The following is a 26,084-nucleotide window of genomic DNA, read 5'->3' on the forward strand; positions in this document are numbered from 1 at the left end:
AGCAATATGTTTGGAGGAGAAAAGGTGAGGCCTTCAATCCCAGGAACACTATGCCTACCGTCAAGCAAGGTGGTGGTAGTATTATGCTCTGGGCCTGTTTTGCTGCCAATGGAACTGGGTACTTTACAGAGAGTAAATGGGACAATGAAAAAAGGAGGATTACCTCCAAATTCTTCAGGACAACCTAAAATCATCAGCACAGAGGTTGGGTCTTGGGCGCAGTTGGGTGTTCCAACAGGAAGATGACCCCAAAAGTGGTAAAGGAATGGCTAAATCAGGCTACAATTAAGGATTTGGACTTGCCTTCCCAAAGTCCTGACTTCTGAAGAAAAAAAAATTAAGATGTTTGGCCACAATACCCAGCAATATGTTTGGAGGAGAAAAGGTGAGGCCTTCAATCCCAGGAACACTATGCCTACCGTCAAGCAAGGTGGTGGTAGTATTATGCTCTGGGCCTGTTTTGCTGCCAATGGAACTGGTGCTTTACAGAGAGTAAATGGGACAATGAAAAAAGGAGGATTACCTCCAAATTCTTCAGGACAACCTAAAATCATCAGCACAGAGGTTGGGTCTTGGGCGCAGTTGGGGGTTCCAACAGGAAGATGACCCCAAAAGTGGTAAAGGAATGGCTAAATCAGGCTACAATTAAGGATTTGGACTTGCCTTCCCAAAGTCCTGACTTCTGAAGAAAAAAAAATTTAGATGTTTGGCCACAATACCCAGCAATATGTTTGGAGGAGAAAAGGTGAGGCCTTCAATCCCAGGAACACTATGCCTACCGTCAAGCATGGTGGTGGTAGTATTATGATCTGGGCCTGTTTTGCTGCCAATGGAACTGGGTACTTTACAGAGAGTAAATGGGACAATGAAAAAAGGAGGATTACCTCCAAATTCTTCAGGACAACCTAAAATCCTCAGCACAGAGGTTGGGTTTTGGGCGCAGTTGGGGGTTCCACCAGGAAGATGACCCCAAAAGTGGTAAAGGAATGGCTAAATCAGGCTACAATTAAGGATTTGGACTTGCCTTCCCAAAGTCCTGACTTCTGAAGAAAAAAAAATTTAGATGTTTGGCCACAATACCCAGCAATATGTTTGGAGGAGAAAAGGTGAGGCCTTCAATCCCAGGAACACTATGCCTACCGTCAAGCATGGTGGTGGTAGTATTATGATCTGGGCCTGTTTTGCTGCCAATGGAACTGGGTACTTTACAGAGAGTAAATGGGACAATGAAAAAAGGAGGATTACCTCCAAATTCTTCAGGACAACCTAAAATCCTCAGCACAGAGGTTGGGTTTTGGGCGCAGTTGGGGGTTCCAACAGGAAGATGACCCCAAAAGTGGTAAAGGAATGGCTAAATCAGGCTACAATTAAGGATTTGGACTTGCCTTCCCAAAGTCCTGACTTCTGAAGAAAAAAAAATTTAGATGTTTGGCCACAATACCCAGCAATATGTTTGGAGGAGAAAAGGTGAGGCCTTCAATCCCAGGAACACTATGCCTACCGTCAAGCATGGTGGTGGTAGTATTATGATCTGGGCCTGTTTTGCTGCCAATGGAACTGGGTACTTTACAGAGAGTAAATGGGACAATGAAAAAAGGAGGATTACCTCCAAATTCTTCAGGACAACCTAAAATCCTCAGCACAGAGGTTGGGTTTTGGGCGCAGTTGGGGGTTCCAACAGGAAGATGACCCCAAAAGTGGTAAAGGAATGGCTAAATCAGGCTACAATTAAGGATTTGGACTTGCCTTCCCAAAGTCCTGACTTCTGAAGAAAAAATTTTTTAGATGTTTGGCCACAATACCCAGCAATATGTTTGGAGGAGAAAAGGGGAGGCCTTCAATCCCAGGAACACTATGCCTACCGTCAAGCAAGGTGGTGGTAGTATTATGCTCTGGGCCTGTTTTGCTGCCAATGGAACTGGGTACTTTACAGAGAGTAAATGGGAAAATGAAAAAAGGAGGATTACCTCCAAATTCTTCAGGACAACCTAAAATCATCAGCACAGAGGTTGGGTCTTGGGCGCAGTTGGGGGTTCCAACAGGAAGATGACCCCAAAAGTGGTAAAGGAATGGCTAAATCAGGCTAGAATTAAGGATTTGAACTTGCCTTCCCAACGTCCTGACTTCTGAAGAAAAAAAAAATAAGATGTTTGGCCACAATACCCAGCAATATGTTTGGAAGAGAAAAGGTGAGGCCTTCAATCCCAGGAACACTATGCCTACCGTCAAGCATGGTGGTGGTAGTATTATACTCTGGGCCTGTTTTGCTGCCAATGGAACTGGGTGTTTTACAGAGAGTAAATGGGACAATGAAAAGAGGAGGATTACCTCCAAATTCTTCAGGACAACCCTAAAATCATCAACTCGGAAGTTGGGTACTGTAAGTTAGAGGTACTGTCATTAATTGCACAGGATGTGCGAGAACAAAACCACTAACTATCTATCCTCTCCTTTGCCAGCTCACTTCCTGGTGTGAGGTATTTCATTCATTCGTTGACCGATCTGGAAGGAATGTGTCACAGTAAAAGCAAAGTTCAGGGCATGGGTCGACGTCAGCGAGGCCTGACTGGTAATAAATAGTAGGTTGACTACCAATAAAAAGGGCAGGGATACTACCAAACCCAAAACCAGTGAAGTTGCCACGTTGTGTAAATGGTAAATAAAAACAGGATACAATGATTTGCAAATCCTTTCCAACCTTGCAGAGAAAAGATATTTAATGTTTGAACTGAGAAACTTATACAAATAATCATTAACTTACAATTTCATGGGAGCAACACATTGCAAAAAAGTTGGCACAGGGGAATTTTTACCACTGTGTTACATGGCCTTTCCTTTTAAAAACACTCAGTAAAGGTTTGGGAACTGAAGAGTGTCATGTCTGTTCATGTTTTTGTTTAGTTATGTTCTGTTTTGTTTCTAACTTGGTTAGATACGTTCCTACGGACAGTATTATTTAAGCCTGTCTGTTTCTGTTGTTCGTCCTGGCAACATCACCTCCTTGCCTCAACTCCCTTCATGCCAAGCCATGCTGTTTAATCATTCTGTCCATGCCACGTGCGTTTTTGGTTTGTTTGGTTCTGCCTTTGTGCTTTGTTTGTTTTCATAGTCTAGTTTTGTACCGCCATTGTGCGCACCTTTTGTTTGTCTTTTTTTATTAAAAATAAATATGTACCTTCATTCACGCCTCGCTCGCGCCAACTTTCCTTTGCCTCGGTAAAACAATCCACATCCTAGTCCAAGTCGTGACAAGGAGAGCAATTTTTTAAGCTTTTCAGGTGGAATTATTGATGAAAAGGCACACATAAATCCTAAATTACACGCCATTACTGAGTTTACATTATTCAGCCAAGGAACTTTAGTTATTAGAGAGCTCCGGTCGGACGTTTTTTCACGGGACACATTTCCGGTGAGGTTGTTTCCGGATGAGGAGATGCTGCTCCATTATGGATTCAACCCTTGTGTAAAGTTCATATTGTTGTTACTCAGCCGGTGTTTGTGGGTCTGATGGACCCGTTGCATTTTGTGGCTCTTATTCCCTCACAATCAAACACTTTTATCTTAAAAAAATGAACAGATGTTTACCTTATCCCAATAAACATGTCTTTCTGCACCTGTGGTTCCCACACAAGGTTCCACTGCTCTCATTTTCTCGCACAATTGACCCTCTGATGTTCTGTGTACCTACACCCTGCTGTGTGTGTGTGTGTGTGTGTGTATGTATGTGTGTGCGTGTGTGGTACACAGAACATAAATTTCCACACTCCATTATTCATTGAAGTAGAGTCTGAAGATCATTAAAACAGTTAGCGCCATCTTTTGACACTTATACCACTCCCGTCCTTGCACGCTACACCGCTACAACAAAGATGACGGTGCGCCTAATGGTCCGAAAAATACGGTTAACTGACTCTATAAGGGGTGTTTCGATGTGGTCGGAAATGTCGGGTTTCTTTTTAGCAAGGCAGCATATTGAGTGCACTGGTGAAAGATTAAAATCCTCAATTAAAGGACTCGACCATGTACACAGCATTACTACAAATTACTACAGTTAAACATACCGGCGTAGTAAGTTTGCATTATTCACCCAAGGAACTTTAGTTATTAGAGAGCTCCGGTCGGACGGTTTTTCACGGGACACATTTAGGTTATGGATATAAGTAGTCTGAATGTCATTAAAACAGTTAGTGCCATCTTTTGACACTTCTTCCAGTCCCATCCTTGCACGCTACACCGCTACAACAAAGATGACGGTGCGCCCTATGGTCCGAAAAATACGGTGACTGACTCTGTAATGTTCATATCGTTGTTTCTCAACCAGCGTTTGTGGGTCTGATGGACCCATTGCATTTTGTGGCTTTTATTGCCTCACAAACAAACACTTTTATGTTAAAATACTGAACAGATCTTTACTTTATCCGAATAAACATGTGTTTCTGCACCTGCGGTTCCCACACAAGGTTGCAACATTGTTTGTCAACACTGTCTGCTCTCATTTTCTCGCACAATTTTAATTTAGTTTTGATTTTCCTGAAGGAACTCTCCTGAAAGAAACAATAAAGTACTATCTATCTATCTATCTATTTATATATCCATTGACTTTCTGATGTTCTGTGTACCTACACTCTGTCCTCCTCCTGTCTAGGCACTTCCACCATCCGTCCTTGCACGCTACACCGCTACAACAAAGATGACGATGCGCCATTTGGTCCGAAAAATACGGTAACTGACTCTATAAGGGGGGTTTCAATGCGGTCGGAAATGTCGGGTTTCTTTAGCAAAGCAGCATATTGAGTGCACTGGTGAAAGATGAAAAGGCTCTCTTGAATCCCAAATTAAATGACTCGACCATGTACACCACATTTACTACAAATTACTACACCTAAAACATACCAGTGTAGTGAGTTTACATTATTCACCCACGGAACTTTGGTTATTAGAGAGCTCCGGTCGGACGGCTTTTCATAGGACACATTTCTGGTGTGGTTGTTTCCGGATGAGGAGATGCTGCTCTGTTATGGATATAAGTGAAGTCCGAATGTCATAAAACAGTTAGCGCCATCTTTTTCTACTTCTTCAACTCCCGTCCTTGCAAGCTACACCGCGACAACAAAGATGAAGGTGCGCCCTATGGTCCGAAAAATACGGTGACTGACTCTGTAATGTTCATATCGTTGTTTCTCAACCAGCTTTTGTGGGTCTGATGGACCCATTGCATTTTGTGGATTTTATTGCCTCACAAACAAACACTTTTATGTTAAAATACTGAACAGATGTTTACCTTATCCCAATAAACATGTGTTTCTGCACCTGCGGTTCCCACACAAGGTTGCAACATTGTTTGTCAACACTGTCTGCTCTCATTTTCTCGCACAATTTTAATTTAGTTTTGATTTTCCTGAAGGAACTCTCCTGAAAGAAACAATAAAGTACTATCTATCTATCTATCTATTTATCTATCCATTGACCTTCTGATGTTCTGTGTACCTACACTCTGTCCTCCTCCTGTCTAGGCACTTCTACCATCCGTCCTTGCACGCTACACCGCTACAACAAAGATGACGATGCGCCCTTTGGTCCGAAAAATACGGTAACTGACTCTATAAGGGGTGTTTCAATGCGGTGGGAAATGTGGGGTTTCTTTCGCAAAGCAGCATATTGAGTGCACTAGGGAGAGATAAAAAGGCTCACTTGAACCCTAAATTAAATGACTCGACCATGTACACCGCATTACTACAAATTGAAATCGGATCAGTTGTTAAACTAAAGAGATTACGGAGAAAAAAACGTGTGAGAGGTCTGCATTGTGCCGGAGAAAATGCACTGCCTCATTCTGCGAAATGATGATTACTGTAAAACAATTAGTGGCAAGAAAAGGCCCACACGCACAGTGGGAAGTGGGAAGTGGGGAATGACACATCACACACTCTGGTAAAAGCCCGCATTCACAGAAAGGGATGCACCACTCTGTGATCTCAGGGAGTCCAATGTCCGGCTTGCAAGTTCTTTCTCACCCACCGCACCTCATCATCCACAGACAAGAGGGCAAAGAGCAAACAAGGAGGCGGCTCAATCAAATGCTCAAAAGAAGCAACCGTGGGAATCAAATATGTTTTTCCAATGTGAAGTCATTCCGGCAAACGCAAAAACATACGTATTTTCTGTCATCACCAATTCAAACCACATCCCATGTTTGAGCCCCTAAAGCAGGGCTGTTCAACTGCCGGCCCAGAAATGACAACATGCCTAACTTGGTTAGATACATTCCTACGGACAGTAGAGGGAACTTGGACCACTGTAAACACATTGCTAGCAAACATACGTCACTGAGGTTCAAACTTGTGCTTTACCGTACTTTCCGGACTATAAGGCGTACTTAAAATCATTTTTTTTTCTTTCCGGGTGTTGTTGTTTCCGGATGAGGAGATGCTGCTCCGTTATTGATTCATAAATAACTCTGAATGTCATTAAAACAGTTAACTATGTTTACATCATCGACTGGTCTGCTGTTTCCTCGCTTCCCTGCTCCATCTAAGTTTATTTTAGATCATGAATCATGCATATCCCCTGGAAAGTGGATGGCTGAGGATATAATCTGACAAGTTGGGATTCTTAGGTCCTTGAAGTGGCGAGAACGACACGAAAAACGCCTGTTTTTATTACAAAGATTATGAGACATTTTTTATCTAAATGGGAATATATGAACATCCAAGCAGTTGGCGTTCTAATGACAGCAGACCTTGTACAGTAAGTGATGTTTTATTATGTTTCTTGGCTCTCATAAAGTCTTCGGTGAGGAAAAATCAGCAATGAAGGGGAAAAAAAGCTAACGTGATGCATTTTTTAAATTAATTCGCAGTTTTCTAAAAAAAAAAAAATTTATCAGAATACGTAAATTTTAAATATTAATATAAATGTGCCCATTACTACATTACAGTCCAAAAGTTTGGACACACCTACTCATTTTAATGTGTTTTCTTTATTTTCATGACTATTAGTATTATTAAAATGAATAGAACCATTAGAAAATATTTGTAAAATGTCAGTAGATGCCTCAAACTTATGAATGAACACGTGTAGTCATATACTTAACAGAAAAAGGTGAAATAACTGAAAACATGTTTTATATTGTAGTTTCTTCAAAATAGCCACCCTTTGCTCTGATTACTCCTTTTAAAGAAACCTTGCAGCATGCAGTCATTTTTTTCGCGCCTGTTGCCGAAATTCTAAAACACTGACAACACTTTTCCTTTCTTTGGAACAAACGTCTCGGCCTCGTTAGCATTAGCCATGTTTTGCTAGGATTGTGGATCTCCGCTAAAGGAAGTAAGGGGGCGGGGGCAAGGCCTACGAAAACTCATGGGGGCGAAAAGTATGCCTGAGCAAGAGGAGAAAAACGTGGATTTAAAAAATAATTGTCTTGAATAAAATCAACAAATAAAATTGATATCCACGTTAGCATGTTAGAAATGCTAACATAAAAGTGCTAGCTTTTTGGGCAAAGTTTGCAACTGTTTACATTACAGTCATATAACTTGGCATGTGACACTGCGAGCATGCTAACATTAAAGTGCTAACCTTTTTAGCTATTTTTTTTTCTTTCTCTAAATTCCCCAGCCATACACCTTATAACTTGGTCTTTTGCACAAGCTAACTATTATCATGTTAGCTTGCTAGCATGCTAACATTAGCGCGCTAACTTTTTGAACTACTTTTGCTACCGTTCAGCCCAGAGTCATACAACTTGGTATGTGACACTTGTAAACTGTTAGCATGTAAACAATAGCATGTTAGCAAGCTAACTTTTTCATGTATTTTGACAATTTTTTCTTTCTATTTTCACCTTTAAAGCATAAAACTTGGTATGAAAATTGCTGACTGTTATCATGCTGTCTTTAGCACACATGCTAAGTGTTAACATTTCTATGTAAAAAAAAAATGCTACTGTTTTAGGCTAGCTCTGTGGTTCATTTTGTACAGTTATACCTAAAACGCTTTTTCGCCAGATGAAGTGGTTCGGGCATCTGGTCAGGATGCCACCCGAAGGCCTCCCTAGGGAGGTAGGAGGCCACAGGGAAGACCCAGGACATGTGGGGAAGACTATGTCTCCCGGCTGGCCTGGGAACGCCTGGGCATCCCCCAGGAGGAGCTGGATCGAGTGGCTGGGGAGAGGGAAGTCGAGACCCGACCTCGGATAATCAGAATAAGATGGATGGATGGATGGACATCGAAAACTTACGGATTCTGACACTCTGCGACCATCTTAACAGTACAGCGGCTTCCGGGGACCCCCGGTCCAGAGGTCCAGGGCACAGATAGCAGGCCCATCAACATTTCTAGTTGATAATACATCTTGTACATCTAACCAATGGTTTTTCACATGCTATTTTAGATCTACCTCTTCATCGTCGCTTGGTAGGGCGTCATAGTCACATTCTGAGGTTTCCTGTAGCCGATGGTATTCTGCGGTCTCCCCCATGGCAGTTCTTCAACACCTCCCCAATATTTGCTTCAGTCTGCTCCTTTCCTCAAAGTCCAGCTCGAGCGATTTGTCAAAAACGACTGGTCAGCTCGCTTCGAGTTCCGCAACCTTCATTAGACAACCTGTGACAGTGTTTCCGCATGTCATCCGCTGACAAACATCAGTGGAGTTCATTTATACGCCGGACGGCGATACCCCCACCTTCATTGTCAACCCCGTTTTGGTTGAGTCAGCTCCCACAAAGAGTTCACGGTTCAGCGATGATGCCCGTGCTCACTGACCAGGTGCTGATCTTTGCGAGAACTGATTCGATGGAGCGTTCTGGCGAGCTCTGGACGAATAATCCTCGTTGAAGACAGAACACGGCGGAGAAAGAAAACCCTTGCGGTTTGAATTTCCCAGCATCTGGTGGTCTTCAATAAGTCCAAAGTGGAAAGGCGGTAGTCAAAACTGAAACGACGGACGTGACGACCCAATTTCTATCGCTCCGTTTTTGCACGGCATGACCATGACCGAGAGAGTCACTACAACTCCCTCTCTCCCATGCCTCTGTGCACTGTGACGCATGCTCTTCAGAATCCAGTGGTTCCCTTTTCTATTTCTGTTCTCCGGTCATGGCGGCAGCCACTTCATCTCGTGAATGGTCATCAAAGATCCTTCCTCCCGTGTTCGCCACACGGATCTGGAGCAGCTGTCCACACTTACAGACCCCGGGGGTATCCCATGCTGCTTTGATTTAAACCGACTTGCCGATTGCTCGGTTGATGCCTAATCCCTTGCTGTTGCTGTTGTTGTTATTGGAAGCCTCCCCCTCCTCTTATGAATCCGTACCCTTCAACCTGTTTTCCACGCCCCCCGTTTTTTACGTTGGTAAGTGGTCGCCTTTTCGATTAACATGGTACTTTGCTGTCAGTGGTGGTCCTGGCAGAAGCAGCCAATGGCGACATGGCTGGTTGAGGGGGAGGGAAGAGTAAGAGGTGGGGGGGGGGAGCCCTAATGAGGAGAGTTAATCTTGCATCAGAGTGGGCTAAAACAACAGCCTTGATGCTCTGTGTGTTTGTCAAAAGCACCTCTCCCACTACTGGGAGGGCATCCAGGCCATCTGGATCCTTGCTGAGTGGACTCAAAAGTATACATACAGCAATGTTAAAGGCCTACTGAAATCAATCAATCAATGTTTACTTATATAGCCCTAAATCACTAGTGTCTCAAAGGGCTGCACAAACCACCACGACATCCTCGGTAGGCCCACATAAGGGCAAGGAAAACTCACACCCATTGGGACATCGGTGACAATGATGACTATGAGAACCTTGGAGAGGAGGAAAGCAATGGATGTCGAGCGGGTCTAACATGATACTGTGAAAGTTCAATCCACAATGGATCCAACACAGTCGCGAGAGTCCAGTCCAAAGCGGATCCAACACAGCAGCGAGAGTCCCGTTCACAGCGGAGCCAGCAGGAAACCATCCCAAGCGGAGGCGGATCAGCAGCGCAGAGATGTCCCCAGCCGATACACAGGACAGCAGTACATGGCCACCGGATCGGACCGGACCCCCTCCACAAGGGAGAGTGGGACATAGAAGAAAAAGAAAAGAAACGGCAGATCAACTGGTCTAAAAAGGGAGTCTATTTAAAGGCTAGAGTATACAAATGAGTTTTAAGGTGAGACTTAAATGCTTCTACTGAGGTGGCATCTCGAACTGTTACCGGGAGGGCATTCCAGAGTACTGGAGCCCGAACGGAAAACGCTCTATAGCCCGCAGACTTTTTTTGGGCTTTGGGAATCACTAACAAGCCGGAGTCCTTTGAACGCAGATTTCTTGCCGGGACATATGGTGCAATACAATCGGCAAGATAGGATGGAGCTAGACCGTGTAGTATTTTATACGTAAGTAGTAAAACCTTAAAGTCACATTTTAATTGCACAGGAAGCCAGTGCAGGTGAGCCAGTATAGGTATATATGTATGTATATATGTATATAAAGGTATATACAGTATAGGTATATATGTATGTATATATGTATATAAAGGTATATACAGTACAGGCGTAATGTGATCAAACTTTCTTGTTCTTGTCAAAAGTCTAGCAGCCGCATTTTGTACCAACTGTAATCTTTTAATGCTAGACATGGGGAGACCCGAAAATAATACGTTACAGTAGTCGAGGCGAGACGTGACAAAAGCATGGATAATGATCTCGGCGTCTTTAGTGGACAGAATGGAGCGAATTTTAGCGATATTACGGAAATGAAAGAAGGCCGTTTTAGTAACGCTTTTAATGTGTGACTCAAAGGAGAGAGTTGGGTCGAAGATAATACCCAGATTCTTTACCGTGTCGCCTTGTTTAATTGTTTGGTAGTCAAATGTTAGAGTTGTATTATTAAATAGAGTTCGGTGTCTAGCAGGACCGATAATCAGCATTTCCGTTTTTTTGGCGTTGAGTTGCAAAAAGTTAGCGGACATCCATTGTTTAATTTCATTAAGACACGCCTCCAGCTGACTACAATCCGGCGTGTTGGTCAGCTTTAGGGGCATGTAGAGTTGGGTGTCATCAGCATAACAGTGAAAGCTAATGAGATGTTCTTATTTAAAGGGGGATAGCAGGTCCATTCTATGTGTCATACTTGATCATTTGGCCATATTGCCATATTTTTGCTGAAAGGATTTAGTAGAGAAAGTTCGCTTACATGTCCCTTGGCAAGTTTCACTGCAATAAGGCGCTTTCTGTTAACCACCCACAAGCTTCTGGTTGAATTTTTGACCACTCCTCTTGACAAAATTGGTGAAGTTCAGCTAAATTTGTTGGATTTTCTGACATGGACTTGTTTTTTCAGAATTGTTTGGTTTAGTTTAGTTTTTATTTGAAGGGACAATGCACAGAAACGTTAAAGGCCTACTGAAATGAGATTTTCTTCTTTAAACGGGGATAGCAGGTCCATTCTATGTGTCATACTTGATCATTTCACGATATTGCCATATTTTTGCTGAAAGGTTTTAGTACAGAACATCGACGATAAAGTTTGCTACTTTTGGTCGCTAATAAAAAAGCCTTGCCTGTACCGGAAGTAGCAGACGATGTGCGCGTGACGTCACGGGTTGTGAAGCTCCTCACATCTGAACATTGTTTATAATCATGGCCACCAGCAGCGAGAGCGATTCGGACGGAGAAAGCGACGATTTCCCCATTAATTTGAGCGAGGATGAAAGATTTGTGGATGAGGAAAGTGAGAGTGAACGACTAGAAAAAAAAGAAAAAAGGCGAAGGTAGTGGGAGCGATTCAGATATTATTAGACACATTTACTAGGATAATTCTGGAAAATCCCTTATCTGCTTATTGTGTTAGTAGTGTTTTAGTGAGATTATATGGTACCTGAAAGTCGGAGGGGTGTGGCCACAGGTGTGGTGACCGCCAGTGTCTCCGGTGTGAAGAGGCAAGAGGCGGCATGGCTTAGTGGGTAGAGCGGCCGTGCCAGAAACCTGAGGGTTGCAGGTTCGCTTCCCACCTATTGACATCCAAATCGCTACCGTTGTGTCCTTGGGCAGGACACTTTACCCTTGCCCCTGGTGCCGCTCACACTGGTGAATGAATGATTGGTGGTGGTCGGAGGGGCCGTAGGCGCAAACTGGCAGCCACGCTTCCGTCAGTCTACCCCAGGGCAGCTGTGGCTACAGATGTAGCTTACCACCACCAGGTGTGAATGAATGATGGGTTCCCACTTCTCTGTGAGCGCTTTGAGTATCTAACAATAGAAAAGTGCGATATAAATCTAATCCATTATTATTATTATTATTATTATTAAGAGAGTCCGCAGCTGCAGGAGGACGCAAGCCCCACTCATGTTTACGGTAATAGCCGACTTATTACCACAATTTTCTCCCCGTAACCTGCCGGTTGACATGTGGTCGGGAACCATGTTCGCTTGACCGCTCTGTTCCATAGTAAAGCTTCCCCTTCGGGAATGTAAACAAGGAAACACCGGCTGTGTTTTTGTGTTACTAAAGGCAGCTGCAATACACCGCTTCCCACCTACATCTTTCTTCTTGGACGTCTCCATTATTAATTGAACAAATTGCAAAAGATTCAGCAATACAAGTCCAAAATACTGTGTAATTATACGATTAAAGCAGACTACTTATAGCTTGGATTGGGCTGTAAAAAAAATGTCCGATATAACCCGAGACGTCAAGCGCATACCGCGACGTTTTCACCAGGATACTTCGCGCGAAATTTAAAATTGTAATTTAGTAAACTAAAAAGGCCGTATTGGCATGTGTTGCAATGTTAATATTTCATCATTGATATACAAACTATCAGACTGCGTGGTCGCTAGTATTGAATTTCAGAAGGCCTTTAATTGTAGCGATTCCTTTACCACTTTTGACGTGCGTTTGGGGTCATTGTCCTGTTGGAACCCCCAACTGTGCCCTAGACCCAACCTTCGGGCTGATGATTTTAGCTTGTCTTAAAGAATTTGGAGATAATCCTCTTTTTTCATTGTCCCATTGACTCTCTGTACAGCACCAGTTCCGTTGGCAGCAAACGAGGCCCGGAGCATAATACAACCACCACCATGCTTGACGGTAGGTATAGTGTTCCTGGGATTAACAAACATATTGCTGGGTATTGTGGCCAAACAAACCAATTTTTGTTTCATCTGACCACGGAACTTTGTCCGTGGGATGTCGGATGAAAAACAAATCACTCCAATCACTATCCCCCGAAAAGTAAGAGTTGTAGAAATTATTGGAAACTCAAGAAAGCCACGACTTTAAGAACTTTTGAGGTGTTGGATGTGTTTTAAGGGCTCTATAGGCCGAATTGTAGTCTGTAGTCAATCCGGTAGTCACGGGGGTGCAGTCAGTGGTGGTCCTGACTGAAGCAGCCAATGGCGGCATGGCTGGTTGAGGAGGTGGGAGGAGTGGGAGCCCTAATGAGGAGAGTTAATCTTGCATCAGAAAAGGCTAAAAAAACAGCCCTGATGCTCTGTGTATGTGTGTCAAAAGCACCTCTCCCACTACTGGGAGGGCATCCAGGCCATCTGGATCTAAGCTGAGTGGACATCTGGATGATAGAGGGAAATAGAATAAAAAGAACAATGTGTGTGAGAGTCTGTGAGTGTTGGGTATGACAATGCCTCCCGGTCTTTTCCCAAGTCTTTTCCCAACTGCTAACCCCAGGGGTCGGCAACCCAAAAATGTTGAAAGAACCATAGTAGACCAAAAATACTAAAAAAAAACTAAATCCGGAGTAGTGTTGTCCCGATACCAATATTTTGGTAACTGTACCATGTCATGATCCGTGGCCGGATCATGTTTTGTTTAGTTATGTTCTGTTAGCTTTGGACTCCTTCAGTTCCTGTTTTGTGCACATCTGGGTTTGTTTTAGTTTCAATGGACTCGGGCTTGGGAGTTTCTGATTCTCATCCCAGTCGCTTCCCACTCGGCTGCGAACCGATCCGATGTGAGAGCTGAAGATCAGACCACATCATCGGCAAAAAGCTTTCTGTCATAATCCACAGCTCATGACCATAGGTGAGGATGGGGACGTAGAACAACCAGTAAATTGAGAGCTTTGCGTTCGGGCTTAGCTCCTTCTTCACCACGACGGACTGATACAGGGTCCGCATTACTGCAGACGCCGCACTGACCCGCCTGTCGATCCCCCGATCCACTCTTCCCTCACTCGTGAACAAGACTCCAAGGTACTCAAACTACTCCAAATCGGGCAGGGTCTCCTCTCCAACCCGGAGATGGCACTCCACCCTTTCTTCAATGGACCCGGACTTGGGTAGTTTCTGATTCTCATCCCAGTCGCTTCACAATTGGCTGCGAACCGATCCGATGTGAGAGCTGAAGATCCTGGCCAGATGAAACCATCAGGACCACATCATCGGCAAAAAGCTTTCCGTCACAATCCAGAGCTCATGACCACAGGTGAGGATGGGGACGTAGATCGACTTAGCTTAGCTCCTTCTTCACCACGAGGGACTGATACCGGGCCCGCATCACTGCAGACACCGCACTGATTTGACTGTCGATCTCCTGATCCACTCTTCCCCCACGTGAACAAGACTCCAAGGTACTCAAACTCCTCCACATGGGGCAGGGTCTCCTCTCCAACCCGGAGATGGCACTCCACCCTTTCTTCAATGGACCCGGACTTGGGTAGTTTCTGATTCTCATCCCAGTCGCTTCACAATTGGCTGTGAACCGATCCGATGTGAGAGCTGAAGATCCTGACCACATGAAGCCACCAGGACCACATCATCGGCAAAAAGCTTTCCGTCATAATCCAGAGCTCATGACCATAGGTGAGGATGGGGACGTAGATCGACTTAGCTTAGCTCCTTCTTCACCACGAGGGACTGATACCGGGCCCGCATCACTGCAGACACCGCACTGATTTGACTGTCGATCTTCTGATCCACTCTTCCCTCACTCGTGACCTAGACTCCAAGGTACTCAAACTACTCCACATGGGGCAGGGTCTCCTCTCCGACGCAGAGTTGGCACTCCACCCTTTCTTCAATGGACTCGTACTTGGTAGTTTCTGATTCTCATCCCAGTCGCTTCACAATCGGCTGCGAACCGATCCGATGTGAGAGCTGAAGATCCTGGCCAGATGAAACCATCAGGACCACATCATCGGCAAAAAGCTTTCCGTCATAATCCACAGCTCATGACCATAGGTGAGGATGGGGACGTAGATCGACTTAGCTTAGCTCCTTCTTCACCACGAGGGACTGATACCGGGCCCGCATCACTGCAGACACCACACTGATTTGACTGTCGATCTCCTGATCCACTCTTCCCTCACTCGTGACCAAGACTCCAAGGTATTCAAACTCCTCCACACGGGGCAGGGTCTCCTCTCCAACGCAGAGTTGGCACTCCACCCTTTCTTCAATGGACTCGTACTTGGTAGTTTCTGATTCTCATCCCAGTCGCTTCACAATCGGCTGCGAACCGATCCGATGTGAGAGCTAAAGATCCTGGCCACATGAAGCCACCAGGACCACATCATCGGCAAAAAGCTTTCCGTCATAATCCAGAGCTCATGACCATAGGTGAGGATGGGGACGTAGATCGACTTAGCTTAGCTCCTTCTTCACCACGAGGGACTGATACCGGGCCCGCATCACTGCAGACACCGCACTGATTTGCCTGTCGATCTCCTGATCCACTCTTCCCTCACACGTGAACAAGACTCCAAGGTACTCAAACTACTCCAAATCGGGCAGGGTCTCCTCTCCAACGCAGAGTTGGCACTCCACCCTTTCTTCAATGGACCCGTACTTGGTAGTTTCTGATTCTCATCCCAGTCGCTTCACAATCGGCTGCGAACCGATCCGATGTGAGAGCTGAAGATCCTGGCCACATGAAGCCACCAGGACCACATCATCGGCAAAAAGCTTTCCGTCATAATCCAGAGCTCATGACCACAGGTGAGGATGGGGACGTAGATCGACTTAGCTTAGCTCCTTCTTCACCACGAGGGACTGATACAGGGCCCGCATCACTGCAGACACCGCACTGACCCGCCTGTCGATCCCCCGATCCACTCTTCCCTCACTCGTGACCAAGACTCCAAGGTATTCAAACTCCTCCACATGGGGCAGGGTCTCCTCTCCAACCCGGAGATGGCACTCCACCCTTTCTTCAATGGACCCGGACTTGGGTAGTTTCTGATTCTCATCCCAGTCGCTTCACAATTGGCTGCGAACCGATCCGATGTGAGAGCTAAAGATCCTGGCCACATGAAGCCACCAGGACCACATCATCGGCAAAAAGCTTTCCGTCATAATCCAGAGCTCATGACCATAGGTGAGGATGGGGACGTAGATCGACTTAGCTTAGCTCCTTCTTCACCACGAGGGACTGATACCGGGCCCGCATCACTGCAGACACCGCACTGATTTGCCTGTCGATCTCCTGATCCACTCTTCCCTCACACGTGAACAAGACTCCAAGGTACTCAAACTCCTCCACATGGGGCAGAGTCTCCTCTCCAACGCAGAGTTGGCACTCCACCCTTTCTTCAATGGACCCGGACTTGGGTAGTTTCTGATTCTCATCCCAGTCGCTTCACAATTGGCTGCGAACCGATCCGATGTGAGAGCTGAAGATCCTGGCCACATGAAGCCACCAGGACCACATCATCGGCAAAAAGCTTTCCGTCATAATCCAGAGCTCATGACCATAGGTGAAGATGGGGACGTAGATCGACTTAGCTTAGCTCCTTCTTCACCACGAGGGACTGATACCGGGCCCGCATTACTGCAGACACCGCACTGATTTGCCTGTCGATCTCCTGATCCACTCTTCCCTCACTCGTGAACAAGACTCCAAGGTACTCAAACTCCTCCACATGGGGCAGAGTCTCCTCTCCAACGCAGAGTTGGCACTCCACCCTTTCTTCAATGGACTCGTACTTGGTAGTTTCTGATTCTCATCCCAGTCGCTTCACAATCGGCTGCGAACCGATCCGATGTGAGAGCTAAAGATCCTGGCCAAACAGCAAAGACCTAATCCTGCAGGCACCAAACCGGATCCCCTCAACGGCCTGACTGCGCCTAGAAATTCTGTCACTAAAAGTTATGAACAGAATGGGTGACAAAGGGCAGCCTTGGCGGAGTCCAACCCTCACTGGACACGGGTCCGACTTACGGCCGGCAACGCGGACCAAGCTCTGACACTGATCATACAGGGAGCGGACCGCCACAATCAAACTAGAAACTCAAATACAAGTCCAAATAAAGTATTGTTTCTAGTCAGACATGCACACACAGTACAGAAAACCCATGTATCAAAAGGGGTTGCCGATCCCCCGCAGCCCTGAATGGCTTCCCGTTCATAAACATGGCTTTGTTTTCGGGTTTCTAACACGTGGCTAAAACCTACTAGCCCAATCCATATTGTCAAGCTTCCCTCTGGGGGGCAGCCAATCAGATTCTGTGTCAAGGGCTTAGAGCCTCGCTTAGCCCACATCAGCCAGTAAGTCAACATCTGTGATCCTCCAGCCACTCTAGCAGCTCATCCTTTTGTTATTAAAACTTCATGAAACAGTATTTGCAGACCCCAGGTTTTGCTGTTGTTGTTCTACCCCGAGGGGGGGTGGGGGCTGGGGGGGGGGGGGGGGGGTGGGGGGTTCAGCGACCCGCAGCTCTTTAGTGCCGCCCGAGTGGCTCCCTGGAGTATTTTGAAAAAAGGATTGTAAAAGGAAAAAGATGGGGGGGGGGGGGGGGGAATATTTTTGATTTAGTATGTTTTCTTGTTTGAGGACAAACATGACACAAACCTTCCCAATTGTTAGAAAGCCCAATGAATAATGACAGTGTGGTAGTTGTCCCTCTCTTTTTCTAATTCACAGTCCAAAGCAAAAGTTTGTTTACATGCAAAATCTTCCACTCCTTCTTTGTCTCTTTTTGTCCACCAAACGTTTTATGCTGTGCTGACAGGTCTTCTTGAGCCCGGTGTACAGGGTTGAGCAAGTTTTTTATTGTCATGCACACATGTAGGGATTGCGTTCCATCAATATATTTCTGGACTTTTCAATCTGGGGTGTCTCTGTTTAAACTGTTTTTAACTTTTTTAACTGTTTTTTAACTTTTAAACTGCTTTTTATGTAACAAATTGTTCTTAGGGTAATTTGTATTTGCTATTTCAATGTTTTAAATGTTATTTTTTTAGTCAGTCCTTTGCCTTTATTTATTTGTGGTGTACAGCCCTTTGTTCTTCAACTGTGGTTGTTTTTAAAGGGCTTTATAAATGAAGTTGGTATGGTATGGTATGGTGTGTCTTTCCCTCGCTACACCTCCCACCACGTGTCTCGCACCGGCTGCTGCTAATAAGGGCGACAGTTAATTAGAAAAATATCTCCCAGCTGGGCAATCTACTCAAGGCTCGAGGCCAGGCTATACACATCCCATTCCTGCAGGAGGCACGCTGACCACGCCCTCCACCACAGAGAGTATTTGGTCAACATTGTTTTGGCCTACTAATTTCGGCGGTTCTTGAACTCACCATAGTGAGTGTGGACTGTGATCCAACAAGTTTGTTTACATGCAACATCTTCCACTCTTTCTTTGTCTCTTTTTGTCCCCCAAATGTTTTATGCTGTGCCGACAGATCTTCTTGAGCCCGTTGTACAGGGTTGAGCAAGTTTTCATTGTAATGCACACATGTCGGGATTACTTTCCAGCAATATATTTTTGTACTTTTCAGTCCAGCGTGTCTTTATTTGTGTGTCTTTCTCTGGCTCCTACTCCCACCACATGCCTCGTACCGGCTGCTGCTAATAAGATAATAAGTCCCAGCTGGGCAATCTACTCAAAGCTCGAGGCCGGGCTATACACACCCCATTCCTGCAGGAGGTGCGCAGACCACGCCCTCCACCACAGAGAGTATTTGGTGAACATCGTTTTGGCCAACTAATTTCGGCCGTTCTTGAACTCACCATAGTGCGTGTGGACTGTGACGCAACAGTTTGTTTACATGCTAAATCTTCCACTCCTTCTTTGTCTCTTTTTGTCCACCAAACGTTTTATGCTGTGCCGACAGATCTTCTTGAGATTGAGGAAGGTTTTATTGTCATGCACGCATGTAGGGATTGCTTTCCAGCAATATATTTTTGGACTTTTCAGGCGTGTCTCTGTTTGTTTGTCTTTCTCTGGCTCCAACTCCCACCACGTGTCTCGTACCGGCTGCTGCTAATAAAGGCGACAGATGATTAGATAATCAGTGCCCAGCTGGGCAATCTACTCGAAGCTGGGCTATACACACCCCATTCCTGCAGGAGGCCCGCCGACCACGCCCTAATCCACAGACAGTATTTGGTGAACATCGTTTTGGCCTACTATTGTGAGTGTGGACTGTGACGCAACAGTTTGTTTACATGCTAAATCTTCCACTCCTTCTTTGTCTCTTTTTGTCCACCAAATACTTTATGCTGTGCCTGAATGCACAAAGGTGAGATTTGTTGATGTTATGGACTTGTTGGAGTGTCACTGCATGACTGCAAGCTAATATATATATATATATATATATATATATATATATATATATATATATATATATATAATTAAGTTTTGCATGTCTCATGACATATTTTGGATAGTTGTCTGTGTGCCATGTTGTTCCAGACTACAGCAAAAATTACCTATCTTGCCAAAGATTGTAATAATTATTCTAAAAGAAGACAACCTGCCGTTTCCTTTAACTTGGTTAACTAATGGTTTCTAATGTTGTAAAAAAATGTGTAGAATAAATGTTAAATTTCAACATTTCCGTCAGCAAAGATTTGCTTGAGCCTGCGACACAGTCATTTTGATAGTAGGCTTTTATAGCTAATATAGACACTTACATCATGTGTTGTCTTCATTATAACACTTATATAAGACTTTTAAAGTAATTTTGATAGTAGGCTAATATAGACACTTACATCATGTGTTGTCTTCATGATAACACTTATATAAGACTTTTAATGTCATTTTGATAGTAGGCTATTGTAGCCAATCTAGACACTTACATCATGTGTTGTCTTCATGATAACACTTGTATAAGACTTTTAAAGTAATTTTAATAGTAGGCTAATATCGACACATCACGTGTTGTCTTCATTATAACACTTATGTAAGCCTTTTAAAGCCATTTTGATAGTAGGCTAATATAGACACTTACATCATGTGTTGTCTTCATGATAACACTTATATAAGACTTTTAAAGTAATTTTGATAGTAGGCTAATATAGACAATATAGACACTTACATCATGTGTAGCCTTCAATATAACACTTATATTAGACTTTTAAAGTCATTTTGATAGTAGGCTAATATAGACACTTACATCATGTGTTGCCTTCATTATAACACTTATATCAGACTTTTAAAGTAATTTTGATAGTAGGCTCATATAGCCAACATAGACACTTACATCACGTGTTGCTTTCATTATAACACTTATAAAATACTTTTAAAGTAATTTTAATAGTAGGCTAATATCGACACATCATGTGTTGTCTTCATTATAACACTTATATAAGACTTTTAAAGTAATTTTGATAGTAGGCTAATATAGACACTTACATCATGTGTTGCCTTCATTATAACACTTATATAAGACTTTTAAAGTAATTTTGATAGTAGGCTCATATAGCTAACATAGACACTTACATCATGTGTTGCCTTCATTATAACACTTATATTAGACTTTTAAAGTCATTTTGATAGTAGGCTCATATAGCTAATTTAGACACTTACATCATGTGTTGCCTTCATTATAACACTTATAAAAGACTTTTAAAGTAATTTTAATAGTAGGCTAATATCGACACATCACGTGCTGTCTTCATTATAACACTTATGTAAGCTTTTTAAAGCCATTTTGATAGTAGGCTAATATAGACACTTACATCATGTGTTGTCTTCATGACAACACTTATATAAGACTTTTAAAGTAATTTTGATATTAGGCTAATATAGACAATATAGACACTTACATCATGTGTAGCCTTCAATATAACACTTATATTGGACTTTTAAAGTCATTTTGATAGTAGGCTAATATAGACACTTACATCATGTGTTGCCTTCATTATAACACTTATATAAGACTTTTAAAGTAATTTTGATAGTAGGCTAATATAGACAATATAGACACTTACATCACGTGTAGCCTTCAATATAACACTTATATTAGACTTTTAAAGTCATTTTGATAGTAGGCTAATATAGACACTTACATCATGTGTTGCCTTCATTATAACACTTATATCAGACTTTTAAAGTAATTTTGATAGTAGGCTCATATAGCCAACATAGACACTTACATCATGTGTTGCTTTCATTATAACACTTATAAAATACTTTTAAAGTAATTTTAATAGTAGGCTAATATCGACACATCATGTGTTGTCTTCATTATAACACTTATATAAGACTTTTAAAGTAATTTTGATAGTAGGCTAATATAGACACTTACATCATGTGTTGTCTTCATTATAACACTTATATAAGACTTTTAAAGTAATTTTGATAGTAGGCTCATATAGCCAATATAGACACTTACATCATGTGTAGCCTTCAATATAACACTTATATTAGACTTTTAAAGTCATTTTGATAGTAGGCTCATATAGCTAACATAGACACTTACATCATGTGTTGCCTTCATTATAACACTTATATAAGACTTTTAAAGTAATTTTGATAGTAGGCTCATATAGCTAACATAGACACTTACATCATGTGTTGCCTTCATTATAACACTTATAAAAGACTTTTAAAGTAATTTTAATAGTAGGCTAATATGGACACATCACATGTTGTCTTCATTATAACACTTATGTAAGCTTTTTAAAGCCATTTTGATAGTAGGCTAATATAGACACTTATATCATGTGTTGTCTTCATGATAACACTTATATAAGACTTTTAAAGTATTTTTGATAGTAGGCTAATATAGACACTTACATCATGTGTTGCCTTCATTATAACACTTATATCAGACTTTTAAAGTAATTTTGATAGTAGGCTCATATAGCCAACATAGACACTTACATCATGTGTTGCCTTCATTATAACACTTATATAAGACTTTTAAAGTAATTTTGATAGTAGGCTCATATAGCTAACATAGACACTTACATCATGTGTTGCCTTCATTATAACACTTATATTAGACTTTTAAAGTCATTTTGATAGTAGGCTCATATAGCTAATATAGACACTTACATCATGTGTTGCCTTCATTATAACACTTATAAAAGACTTTTAAAGTAATTTTAATAGTAGGCTAATATCGACACATCACGTGTTGTCTTCATTATAACACTTATGTAAGCTTTTTAAAGCCATTTTGATAGTAGGCTAATATAGACACTTACATCATGTGTAGCCTTCATTATAACACTTATATAAGGCGTTTTAAGTAATTTTAATAGTAGGCTAATATAGCTAATATAGACACTTACATCATGTGCTGCCTTCATTATAACACTTAGAAAAGACTTTTAAAGTCATTTTGATAGTAGGCTAATACAGCTAATATAGACACTTACATCATGTGTTGTCTTCATTAAAACACTTATATAACTTTTAATTTTTTGCCACTCCAGACAGATCCGTTTTTTGTACTTTTGGTCCAATATGGCTCCTTCAATCCTTATGTAAAACAAGTTTTTTTTAACAAGTGACTTTAAGTCTAAAAAGAAAAACATTACTGACCAAAGTGGTGTATAAAAGCGCCATCAATTTCCATACTACTCCAGTCCTTTTCACCTGTGCACCCTGTTAACCCTGAAACTGTATGTTGCTTCACCGAAGCCAGGATTTGCAAAAACCTGGAAAACCTGTTGAACAAAAAAAAAAAAAATGCCGGGGCTTTAACCTCTGATCCCGACAGCTTCATTTGGCAGGCAATTTGAGTCAGGAGGGGGGGGGAAGTAAAGCTGAGCCTGTTAAAACATGTAAACGCCTTCTCTTTCCATGTGATGGAACGCCAGGAGAAGTAAATCAGACGGGCTGTGGGAGTAAAGGTATAGAATTTAAACGGCACCACCAAGAGACCACTCAGGGTAGCACTAAGCTGTTGAACAGGAGTAGGAGAGAATCCCTGATGTGTACTACAAGTCATTTCCACGCAGGGTGGAAAAATAATCACTTTTAACTGCACAGCATGACCGATATATTTATAATCATACTGTATGTGTCTCGTAGCTCAGTAGTATGCAGTAGGGTTGTACGGTATACCGGTATTAGTATATGTGGAGGGGGGTGTGGCCTGCGGGTCTGCCGCGGAACGGGGTGTGTCAGCCCCGGCCTCGAAGACAGAGCCAGGTGCGTAAATGGCCCAGGTGGGCACTGTTATCTAATCACCCGTCGCCTTTATTAGCAGCAGCCGTGATGAGACGAGTAGTTGGAGCTGGAGGTGCTGCTGAGCGGACGCAGAAGGAAAAGACCGAAAAGCAGAAAGACTTGCACTATTTATTAAAATAAAACTGTGTTCTACCTGGAATTCCTGGCTCTACTGGCAGTGTGTGGAGGTCTGAAGAACCCATTAGAGGGCAACCTCTACAGTATAGTACTGCGATGCTAATGAATCATATTCGGTACTATACCGTCACGTCGTGACATCAGAGCATGTTCGGCAGCGCACAATCACGGAGTACTTACAAGCAGACACACTGTGTAGACAGAAAAGGGAGAACGGACTAATTGTGGCTTAGTAACTAAAGATAAAGGTGAAGTTATAACACTGAAATGCCTTCAGGAGGAGGGGCTTTAAGACAGGGCTGGCGAGCTACCTAGCTAGCGGCTAATGTCTATACGTAGTTGTTAGAATAATTATGTATATGTTATCACATTAATCTTATGCTTAAAGGCCGTTGCCATAGTTATTATCAATTGCGCTGAAGTTGTACATTTCTATGTGTGCAAAGGCACACAACTTGTAATCTTCCATTGCGAGTTGTCTCGCATCAGCAGTTTGTTTCCAGACCCTGCCTGCTGACAGCCAAGGGACCCATAAAAAAATGGGACCCATTACCTCCCTGCTTGGCACTCAGCATCAAGGGTTGGAATTGGGGGTTAAATCACCAAAAATGATTCCCGGGCTGTTCACTGATCCCCTCATCCCACCAGGGGGTGATCAATGTTGATGGGTCAAATGCAGAGAATAATTTCGCCAGACCTAGTGTGTGTGGGACTATCATTGGTACTTGAACTTGAACTTAAAAGCAGCCTCAGAAACCTTGGGCTTGTGTTGGATCAGTCCCTGTCTTTGGGGGGTCACTGTCGTCAACTGACCAAAAACTGTTTATATCATCTCAGAAATATTTCTAAAGTGGGTAATTTGCTGTCAAAACTGGATCACATGTGATGGAGGAATGCACAGTGCAGGGTTGAAATTCTACTGGCATTCATGATTCCGTCAGTCTACCCCAGGGCAGCTGTGGCTACTGATGTAGCTTACCACCACCAGGTGTGAATGAATGTTGAGTCCCTCTTCTGTGTGAGCACTTTAGAAAAGCGCGATATAAATCAAGTTATTACTATTATTATTAATATCTGTAAGTGCAAGTTAAAGCTCCACTATGCAAAGCGAAAGCCATTTATCAACAACACCCAGAAACGCCGCCGGCTTCTCTGGGCCCGAGATCATCTAAGATGGACTGATGCAAAGTGGAAAAGTGTTCTGCGGTCTGACGAGTCCATATTTCACATTTATTATGGAAATATTCGACATTGTGTCATCCGGACCATCCAGACTGTTATCAACGCAACGTTGAAAATCCAGCATCTGTGATGGTATGGGGGTGCATTAGTGCCCAAGGCATGGGTAACTTACACATCTGTGAAGGCACCATTAATGCTGAAAGGTACAGACAGGTTTTATGCTGCCGTCTTTTTCATGGACGCCCCTGCTTATTTCAGCAAGACAATGCCAAGCCACATTAAGCACGTTTTACAACAGCGTGGCTTCATTTTTATTTACCTTTTTATTTACCTCTATCATCACCGGCAGTCTCGGTTTGAATGAATCAGGGTGAGGCAGGTTCAAACCCCCAGTTGTAGAGAGAGAAATAGTCTCCTCTTTATTGCCCCTTTCTCGGAAAGAGTTCCACTTGATACCTGCAACATAATTCCCAGCTCCCATGCGCTCTTTCTAGGAAACGCTGAAGGCAAGCACGAGTCAGGGTGGCGTTGGCTCCGCCGCATCCCTTCAGGCAAAACAGGTGGGGGTTTAAGAGGCTTGCTAAAGCCTGGTGATATGTGCAGGGCATCAGAGGGCTGGATTAGGGGGGCACGGGTATGACAGGGGGGGGGGGGCCCCGGCGGCTCTGCGAGGTGTTTTTTACGCCAAGGTCGCGGGCGATGAGCTTTGCAAGTCACCAGGCGCTAAAGCTCTTAGCGTTTCACTGCCATCTGGATGCCTGGCGTTCTCGGGGTTTATAGTGTGTTAATAATAACGCTATTATTATATTTTCAAATCAAATGTGGTTTGTTGCCTAAGTCTAGATGAGCATATCCAATTGTTTGTATACCATTTACCTTTTTCCAACCTCTCTCCATGAGTTCCATTATGATTCAGTATATATTCTTCTTTTGTAACTGTAATTACAATAAATAATGTTCTTCATCTGGCCACAAGAGGGCAATGTTAGGAAAGAAAAACCCTATTCCTGCATGTGAAACCCCATCAATGTAGTCTAAATCAGTATTTTTCAACAAATATACCGTGAGATATTCACCTAATTGGCTTAAAAATATTTTTTGCAAACCAGTAATTATAGTCTGCAAATGATCAATCAATCAATCAATGTTTATTTATATAGCCCCAAATCACAAATGTCTCAAAGGACTGCACAAATCATTACGACTACAACATCCTCGGAAGAACCCACAAAAGGGCAAGGAAAACTCACACCCAGTGGGCAGGGAGAATTCACATCCAGTGGGACGCCAGTGACAATGCTGACTATGAGAAACCTTGGAGAGGACCTCAGATGTGGGCAACCCCCCCCCTCTAGGGGACCGAAAGCAATGGATGTCGAGCGGGTCTAACATGATACTGTGAAAGTTCAATCCATAGTGGCTCCAG

The 26,084-nt window shown here is 43.2% G+C and overlaps 1 protein-coding gene across 3 annotated transcripts in view; it reads right to left on the reverse strand.

Moving 5' to 3' along the window:
- tnk2b (tyrosine kinase, non-receptor, 2b) overlaps positions 1-26,084 on the reverse strand; it is a 194,768-nt gene that overhangs the window by 113,237 nt on the left and 55,447 nt on the right. For 2 of the 3 annotated variants that reach the window (XM_061890339.1, XM_061890343.1), the window contains exon 1: positions 8,399-8,838. The exons of the other annotated variant lie outside the window; for it this stretch is intronic. In XM_061890339.1, the coding sequence (XP_061746323.1) occupies positions 8,399-8,479 (81 nt within the window). In that variant the 5' untranslated portion in view covers positions 8,480-8,838. Of the gene's footprint in view, positions 1-8,398; positions 8,839-26,084 lie in introns of those variants that run through there. 3 annotated transcript variants of the gene reach the window in all.

Source organism: Nerophis ophidion, linkage group LG28, assembly GCF_033978795.1.
Source record: "Nerophis ophidion isolate RoL-2023_Sa linkage group LG28, RoL_Noph_v1.0, whole genome shotgun sequence".
NCBI classification, from domain to species: domain Eukaryota; kingdom Metazoa; phylum Chordata; class Actinopteri; order Syngnathiformes; family Syngnathidae; genus Nerophis; species Nerophis ophidion.